The sequence below is a fragment of the Myodes glareolus genome, chromosome 6 (assembly GCF_982192425.1).
Source record: "Myodes glareolus chromosome 6, mMyoGla1.1, whole genome shotgun sequence".
Lineage (NCBI taxonomy): Eukaryota > Metazoa > Chordata > Mammalia > Rodentia > Cricetidae > Myodes > Myodes glareolus.
The window spans coordinates 39413184-39422850 of record NC_142031.1 but is presented as its reverse complement, the minus strand read 5'-3'; the positions used below and the strand labels follow the sequence as shown (position 1 = coordinate 39422850).

General features: G+C 42.1%; 1 protein-coding gene across 1 annotated transcript; it reads right to left on the bottom strand.

The window, feature by feature from the left end:
* Window positions 1-2273: 2273 nt before the first annotated feature.
* Mat2a (methionine adenosyltransferase 2A) lies at window positions 2274-9667 on the bottom strand. Its single transcript, XM_085690702.2, has 9 exons — window positions 9447-9667; window positions 6930-7007; window positions 6567-6689; window positions 5800-5912; window positions 5568-5711; window positions 5183-5401; window positions 4692-4874; window positions 4471-4604; window positions 2274-3874 (listed from the first exon to the last, which is right to left on the bottom strand). The coding sequence occupies exons 1-9, from the start codon at window positions 9535-9537 to the stop codon at window positions 3772-3774; spliced, it is 1188 nt and encodes a 395-aa protein (XP_085546828.1). The 5' UTR covers window positions 9538-9667; the 3' UTR covers window positions 2274-3771.

Here is a 9667-nt window from a genome sequence, read left to right as displayed (position 1 = left end):
TTGCCTTGTTTATAGTCATTTTAAAGCTAGTTCTTTAGGAAAAGGAATTTACCACAATAACAGCTGAAACCATGTGCTTGCTATGTACCTGGATTATCATACTTTGTACTTTAAGAGGTATTGGCTTTATTTTGCCTTTGAAGAAAGGAAAGCACGTAAAATTCATCCAAAGGCATCCAGGAGTGGGTTGACAATTTGAACTGCAATTTGTTGGACTTAGGTCTTATATGTTGTTGCTTAATAATTTTCAGAACCACTGACAGTAAAGCTGAAGCAGTATAGCTTAAAACTTGTATTAACTCCAAGTGATTAGGATGATCAGCTACTAAATGCACAAAGTAATGTTTTATTTACAATTCCTTTTTGTAGCCAGCAAGTTTTTCAGTAGCAGTGGTATTAGAATAGCACTACTAAATAGGTAAGCCAGATGGCTTTGGTATAAATCAGCTTAGTGAATCACAGCTCTCTAAGCCATGTTTTCCTTACATTTGTCAAACCCCATCACATCTATCTTCTGTTCATCCTATTTTTATCTCTACTATTGGCTTATTCCTTCACCCTTTATACTAGAGTCTAGTTACGGATAGACCAAGGCAGACGCCCACCCCTTTTTTTCCCCATAGGTTGAGCCCAAGTATGGACATCAAAAGTCCCTCTTAATGCATACAAATCATTGTATATAGGCTATTGATGGCCACGTACAGTAAACTCTGATCCAATTTTCTAACAGGGAAAACCGTTCTGTGTTTTATTAAGAGACAACTTTTCTCTATTAACAGCCCTAGCTGCTCTGGAATTTACTCTTTACACCAGGCTGGCCTCAAACTCATCTTTTCTTACAGTACCACTATGTCCTTTCCAGGTTCAGCTATTTCCTTGTTCCCTTAACCTGTCACCCTTGACTAGCAAAAAGTTATTTGGGAGGATGTCTTTCAAATGCATGCTGGGAAATGAGCCCAAATTTCATGCAAAGTACTCAGCTTGTACAAAGATGCTGTTTTTGTGCTACCTTTTCTCAAGAGAAATGTTAGGATGAATTAGAAATGAAGACATTACTAGATAAGCTACTTGGAGTTTAGTTGATAGAGGTGCTATTAGCCCACCATGCAAGAAGTTCTGGGCTTGATACTCAGCACTGTGCAGGTGGAGCTGTAATCTCAAAAGGTGACAAGATCAGTTCAAGGCCAGCATGGGATAGGTGAGACCCTATCTGGTTGAAAGAAGTATTAGTATTGCTAGAGAAACTAGGCTCTCCCAACAGTTGTTCTGGGAATGGATTATTGATGTCTTTAAAAAGCTAAGGGGCCTAGTATTATGCATCTAGCCAAATTACAAATTCCTTTTCATGTTAAGAACTTGTACCTGACCTTACCATCTCTCCAGCGTATACCTCTTGCCTGTGCTTAGCCTTGTACTCTGAGGACATATTGTCCTATGCTACTCTGAAAGGCCAGTCATCTCATAGTTTAATAATTTTGACCTTATCTAGGCCAGACTATCCCCAAACATAAATTATGTAGCAGAGAATCTTTAACTTCCAGTTGTCCTGAACACTCATATTACAGGTGTCCATTACCATGCCTGAATTTTTTTCGAGACGGGGTCTATTATATAGCCCTGGCTATCCTTGAACTATGTAGATGGCCAACTTCAAACTCAAATTTATGGCAGTCTGTTTTCTGACATTTAGAATCACAGGCATGTGCTACTACATACAACTCAGCAATTATTGCTGGTCCTGCTACTAATCATCTACCACCTTCCTGTCTTTAGCCAACAAGGTTATTCGCAATGTAATGGCACCTAAGACTTGAGATAAAGAATTGCTAATTTAGTCTGCTGTCTCTCAAATGCTGGGATTCCAACTGAGCCACAAAGGCTTTCTAGGCTCCTTGAAATCACCAAACCTTTACCAGACAATGCCATAGGTTTTCTGCTACTAATTTTAATAAGGTTCAGTTAAAAAACCTTTTCAACACTAAAAACTAAAGTGCCTTCTTGTTACCACATAAGCCCCCACCCCCTTCAGGGAAACCCACATTTCTTGAATTCTAGAGAATTTTCCCCATTTAGATAGCAGGGGCATACTAATACTAGTTCTGGCTAGTCCATTGCTTGAGGGATGGGGAGGAGACACCTAACTCCAAAGCATACAACATGTAAGTGTTCACTCCAAGCTTCTAAACCATGACCTTATTGTTGAAAACCTTTTCTTTGGCAATGGCAGTGGAACATATGTAGATTTTACCATGGCAAATAACAAACGGATACAGTTTGGGTAGAACCTAGCATTTTATTTAGATCTTCATTAAACTGTTGGAATTGAGAACCAGACATACGTAATAAACCTCCAAAAATAGATCCTGAAAGGCACTTTCTTGCTTAGGGCAAGCAGTCACATGGAATAAGCATGTAAACAAGCTGGCTTCTCTGTACCACACCAGCCAAGTCAGCTTTCTCCATGGCCAGCTGCACCAGCTCTGCCCTCTCTTCTGTTAACACCAGCCAGACCCCCTGTAGGTCTAACCCAAGGTTTTTCTGTAGGACACCTTGGCCTACCTGGGAATGCTGGAAACATGTTAAAGGAATCATGGTGTTGAGGAAAAAAAAAAATCTTTTAAAAGCTGCCATCTGAGGTGATGGCTTCTCTGTACTTACGCCATACCCCAGAATACAATAAATAAGCAATTAGAAAATGTTCAAGTATGAAGGGATTTTCTCCTCCCCGCCAAAAGCACTGCTCTCTGAAGGAAGCTGGTTTCTCTGTAGCTACACCAGCTGTTCAGAAAGCTCATTGGACCTGGTTTTGAAAATAAAACAAAGTTAAAACCCTGGGAGGAGCTATTGTGCAGTGGAGTACTGTCTTTCTTATAAAGAAAAAAAAGTTACCTGGTACCAAAGTGTGCAACCTACAGACCCTCAGGTACTGCCCTGTGACTTCTCTGTATGACATCACAAGGGTGCCAAGTGCCTGTTTTTCTAGACTAAGAAGTTGGTGAGGTTTGGCTAGTGCTGAAACCATGCATAGGATTGGTTTACTAAATAAAACCTTATTACGTACGTCCTCCAAAGACAGCTGAAAAGTGGAGAGATTTTGATTTGGTGCTGTTTAAAAGGTGGCAATTAATAGCGTAAGCACCAGGGAGATGGTTTAATTGTAACTGCCTTTTTTTTGAAGTCAGGCTAGAGCTCCAACTGAAACTTGCGTTTCATGCAAGATTGATTGGATAGGGACCACTCCCTGACAAAGAACTACATAATTAGAAATGACCAAGTTACAGGGAGGATAAGGAGAGGGGCTTCACATTCAATAAATAGAGCTCAAGACATTACAAATTCATGCTGACAGGGCTATGGCATTGCCAAAGTCTATAGTCAAACTACGAGTACTTTACGTGCACATTACAAGGACATTTTCAGCATCTGGTGGGAAAGTAATTGCAATTAGGACTTTGGAGGATTAGGTGATAGGACACAAAGATTCGATTTCAAAGCATTATTCACTACAGTGTTTGTTTCTAGGCAGTTACATGGATCACCTATGCTCACTATATCCATTATAATGGTGAACAAAACACCTAGGGACAGAATAGCAAGCCCAACTTACAGTTCCCCACAAAAGCTAAAATTCATGTCATTGATTAGAGTGACTGCAACTGATCAGGAGCTGAAAGAGGACAGAAAAATTTAGGAAAAGGGCCCTTTCCCTCAGAGCTTGAAGGCTTCTCTGTAGCCTACGCCAACAAGTCTGCGGAAAAAAGGCTAACACTTTCAGTATTTAAGCTTTTTGGGCACTTCCCATGGGAAGCTGTCCCTACCAAAGTGGCCATAGGCTGCAGTCCTCTGATAAATTGGCTTCTTCAGATCCAGATCCCTGGAATATACAAGTCCATAACTTAATATGTAGCATTAAATCAAAATAAAGCAAAATAATCAGCAAGACTCATTTCAAGAGCTCTGGCAAAATGAGTTCACTTCTCCCTGGGGTTTGCTAGGAAAAAAGTTCATGGCAAAAGTGTTGTTACTTCCCTGGTGTCCAAACTGCTTGCACAGTCCTTTATTAGTAACTAGAGTTCTTGTTTTCCAGCCCTGGCTTGACAAATATGAAAACTTAAATCATTCTCAGGAATTCCAATTAAATACTTACCAAGGTCCAATCACTGCCCACTATGGTTATTTTCTTTGTAACTTTGAACATCCCACCTTAACATATTAACCCTTAATGTAGCACACCCTTAGTTAATGTAAGCACAAAGCTCAATATCAAAGATGGAGAACTTTTTAGGATGTTACTGAGTCACAGAACACTAACTTCACCAGCTAGGTCCTCTCCAGACAATTTAAAATATTGGCATGTTTTAAGAATTAAAATTTGTTCCCCTACATGAAGAGTCTACCTTCATCTCCACAGATTTCAGCATACACGCCCACCCACTATTTCTCACTAGCAATAGGCTTTACCATCTTTACCTGACAATGACCCCAGGGCGAAGATCAAAATTCTTCTTTACAATTTCTAATAGCTCTCTCTCACTCTTCTGGGAAGTACCATAATGGAAAATGGAGATCGACAATGGATGAGAAACTCCAATAGCATAAGAGACCTAAAAGTCAGTAATATATTGTTATAAAATAGGGATGCGTAAACTTTTACTTAATACTCTTTTCCCATTTACCTGTTCATTACATACCTGAACAAGAACCCTCCTGCACAGACCTCCTTTAACAAGGGATTTTGCTACCCAACGAGCAGCATAAGCAGCTGAGCGGTCCACTTTGGTATAATCCTTTCCTGAAAAGGCCCCTCCTCCATGAGCTCCCCAACCGCCGTAAGTATCCACAATGATTTTTCGGCCAGTCAAACCAGCATCACCCTGAAATTATAGGGTTTAAGTCATGTAATCTTTTCTAGTAAGTGGTTCTTGACTAGGCTATTAGGAATCATTCAAGATCCTTATGTAGCTAGCAGTAGCCACATGTATAATCCTAGCGCTTTAAGGCTAGCTGCATACAGCGATATAAAAACATCAGGTACATAGTGAATTTGGGGGTAGCATGGGCTATGCAAGACAGTGTATGTAGGATATGTATGGCTGGGGGAGGGGGCAGTCAGAAAAAAGATGGGGACAGCCAAAATTTCCAAGTAACCAACAATAATCAAAACATTTCATACATTTATTACCTGAGGCCCACCAATAACAAATCTGCCACTTGGCTGTAGGTGGTAAATTGTATCCTCATCAAGGTATTTTGCAGGTACAACAGCTTTGATCACTTTCTCCTTTAGAGCATCTCTCATCTCATCAAGACAAACTTCTTCATCATGTTGCACAGATATAACAATTGTATGGACTCTGATAGGAAGCACAGCACCTCGATCTTGCATATACTGCACAGTCACCTTGGATGTAAAATAGATCACAACACCTGTCTAACCAGCTCTGTTCTCCATCGTAAGTTTAAATAGCAAAAAGACAAGTATTATCCCCCCTCAGTCAGCTATAATTAAGTAACTTAGGAATTTTGGTGTAATTTGAGATGAACATTAGTTTTAAACCACCACTTACTTGAGTTTTAGAATCTGGGCGCAACCAAGGCAATGTGCCATTGCGGCGTAGTTCAGCCAGTTTGGCATTTAGCTTGTGTGCTAAGACAATGGTTAAAGGCATACATTCTTCAGTTTCGTCAGTGGCATAACCGAACATCAAACCCTACGAAACCGGAAAAATGAAATGTGAAAGAGAAATCCAAGTTTCAGAATTCAGTGTTAAAAGAGATGCCAATAAACTATAACAATACCTGGTCTCCTGCACCAATGTCTTCCTCATTCCGGTCAAGATGAACACCTTGGGCAATATCTGGTGACTGTTGTTCCAAGGCCACCAACACATTACAAGTCTTGTAGTCAAACCCTGCAAACAACAAGGTGTTCCAATAACTCTCATATTGTTTTTTAGTGATAACTCCAAAATGTTTAACAAGTTGTGTCGCTAGCAATTGGAATATGCTGAAGTAAAGTGGTCTTTAAATAAAAGGTAGCCAGGTGGCGGCAGCGCATGCACACCATTAACCCCAGCACTTGGGAGGCATAAGGTAGGCAGATCTGAGTTCCAGGATAGCCAGGGCTACAAAAAGAAAACCCTATCACGGAAAGAAACAAATGAAAAAACACAACTACAGGTTAAAGGTTAAGAGGAGGAAAAAAATACCGATGGCAGCAAGATCCACTGTACAGTATTTTAATAGACCATATTCAACATAATCCACTTATTGCCCACTCTGCATTATAGTTTGAAATAAGGTCTCTAACTTGGTTGGGTTAACTCCTGCTTGACCTCTGGCCACTCTACTGATGTGAATCTATATTTAATTTGTAGATAAGATATTGCTCTGGCACTAAGTCACACACTTTAGAGGACAGAATAGGCTAGATCAGAAAGCTGAGAGGATATGGTAAAACTATGCAATCAGTTAAGATTACCAGGAACATAAGAAGCTTCTCCCATTAGCATCAGATTCTATGTCTGCAAAAATGAGTTTATAAAAATTAAATATTTAAAGAATACCTTTGGATGAATCATCATATCCAATGTGCTTAATGGCTTCACGAACCACTTTCTGGTAATCAACAGCTGCTCTGGATGTTATTTCCCCAGCAAGAAGGATCATTCCAGTTTTAGCAACAGTTTCTAATAAAACAGAAATTTATGCCCAAAATATTAGGGTAGGGGAATTCAATCCACGTAGTACATGCTATATCCCTGGGCTTCATTTTCTATTTCTGAGATAGTGTCTTGCTAATTGCCAATATGGACATTAACTTGCTACCGCTAGCCTCAACCTCCCAAGTAGCTAGTGCATCACAAACCTACCACCAGACTTTCCTTCAAATGCCCCCCTTTCCATTCAAGCATGTGTTGTATACCCACCACAAGCCACTTTGGCATCAGGGTCCTGCTGAAGGTGTGCATCAAGAACAGCATCACTGATTTGATCACAGATCTTATCTGGAAAATAAAAATTCCCTATTCAATTTAACCATTACTGTTATCTATCATGTATCTAGCAGTTGATATTCAACCCAAGGGCCAAGTACAGCTCTGAATTTGTAGATGACAAAAATCTTGTCATGCTGTCAAAAGATTATATAGACTTAGCTGCACCAAAAAAAAAAAACAACAAAACAAAAAACAATTGGTTTTTGAGATAGGATTTCAGCTGTATTACTCAAACCCATGGCAGTCCTGACTCAGTCTCCAGAATGGCGGATTAAAGTATGCATCACCATTCTAGGCTTAAATAAATAAAAAACAGCATTATTTGTGCATTCGTGGCTAATACTTGAACGATGGTTTTCATGTAAAGATCAGAAAACACTGAGAGGAGCTGGTTCTCCATTATGTATCCCAGGAACTCTGATCACAACAGCCTTGGCAGCAAGCATTCTTAACGCACTGAGCAAATGTCACTGGCTCTACTCACACATCTTTGAAGTGAACAATTCTACTTCATTGCTTTAATATGTTAATAAAAGCACTGCTTTACCAAAACCTATTTGCCAGAATAAAAATTACTGTATACAGGGTCGTATGCTTAAACTTTCAGCCCATTTAACATCCTAGTCCATTATGTAGCTTACACCTTTACAATGAATTCAGTTCCACCTCAAAACATTTCAATCATTTTGAAAATCAAAGTTCCCAGCCAAACAATTTTCTGTTACTGTTCATGTAAGTCCAAGTAGAAATGATGATCATCTTGAAATTCCAAAGCCAATCCCAGGAAATAAACTTCATAGTATATTTTAAAGATCAATTGTTCTATTTTATCTCCCACTTAAAATTCGTTACAAAATTAACCCACTAGGAGCTAAATAAGCCAACTGTCAGGTTACTAATATCTTAAAACGTCCATTTCCCCTATTAGAAGCAATCACTCAGTTCCTCAAGTTTTAACTAGTACCAAACCTCTGTACTTGGGACTCTGAATAAACCAAGGCCATATGTAGACCAAGCACTCTGACCTTAAAAAGGCTAACCATTTAGGGAAACAAGACTTTTCTTTGTATTTAACCATGAAAATAAATTTTAATTAGGAAAATGAAAATGATCCAGGAAACTGTCCAAATGCATTATCAATTTGGAAAATAAGTATCCTGGATTGGAACCTGTGTGGTCTTGACAATGTAGACCAGGCTAATCTCAAACCCAATCTCCTGCCTCTACAGTCTAAACGCTGGGATTACAAAAGTGTGTCAAAAAGCTTGGCTCCAGTCTACGTATTTTGCCACTACTCCCTCCCAAAATGTGTATTGCAGTCATAGCGCCTAAGACCTAATCTAGCAACTGTAATAAAGAGCGGCTCAATCGATGGAAATTGAGGGAAAACCCACCTCAGCAACACTTGGGTTTCAAGGTCCTATAGGATTTGTTCTCCATCATTAATTAGGCCACTAACTAAAAGCAGATCCTTCCATCAAGGAAGTAGTTAGATGTTGCTGTGGACGCCTTTAACAGTAGAGTTCAAATGACATTCCAAAGTTCCCGAAAATAGCTTCATTGTAACTCAGCTCAACATGGCGGTCCAGTGGACAAAGCCAAAGGAAACCTGACTTTTTTTTCGAGATAGGGTTTCTCTGTCGCTTTGGAGCCTGTCCTGGAAATAGCTCTTGTCGACCAAGCTGGCCTCGAACTCAGAGATCGGCCTGTCTCTGCCTCCCGAGTGCTGGGACTAAAGGCCTGCGCCACCACCGCCCGGCAACAAATCCTCCTTTAATCGTTGGAAAAGGAAAGACTTTAAAAGGAAACCTAAAGTCATGGGAGTTGCACTTAATTCATGCTCCTCGTTCTTTCCACGGAGCCTCCAAATAAGGGATGTCCTCTCTAACTCGCGCTATATTTAGTCGGCGGCTGCCTGTCACCTTGGAGGCCTAAGGACATGTCCAACCACACTCTTGCGCATTTTCAGTGACCGGAAGCCGTGGATAATGGAGATAGCACGTTTGGAGACACCAGCCCCCACTTCTAACCCAGGGGCTCGGGCAGCGAGGGGCCGGCAGCTCCGCTTCGCCCCGAAGCCACATGCGGTGAACACGTGGTTGCCGCTGCAATGCGGGGCGCGCGCTCCCGACAGCCGGACGCGAGCACGCGGGGCGGGGTCGCCCACTTGAGATTTTTCCAGACGACGGGACTAAAGAGGAGGAAACAGGGCCCTCCCCGCGCCGGTCGCGGGCCCCCGCCCTTCTCGTTTTCTGGAACCTTCCGCGTGCCGGGGCGCGCCGCCGGATGGGGATGGAAGAAAGGGGGGAGGGGAACGGCGGCCGCACACTGCAACCTCGGGGCGCCACACCAGGGCGGCCCGCAGCCGCCGCTGTGCTCACCGAGCCGGACGGCCTCGACCCCCAGCGCCACCGCCCAGTCCTTCTCCCGAATCCCCCGTCCGCTCACCTGGGTGACCTTCCCCCACAGACTCCGAGGTGAAGAGGAACGTCCCCTCCTCAATGAAAGCCTCGTGGAAGCCGTTGAGCTGTCCGTTCATGGCGGCGGCGGTGAGAGGACGCGAGTCGGAGGACACGGAGCGGCGGCGAGGCAGGGAGCTGCGAAGCGCGCAGACAGAGGTTTGCTGTTGCTCGACGCGGGATGGCGACTCGGAGCGAACGAAGAGGCCG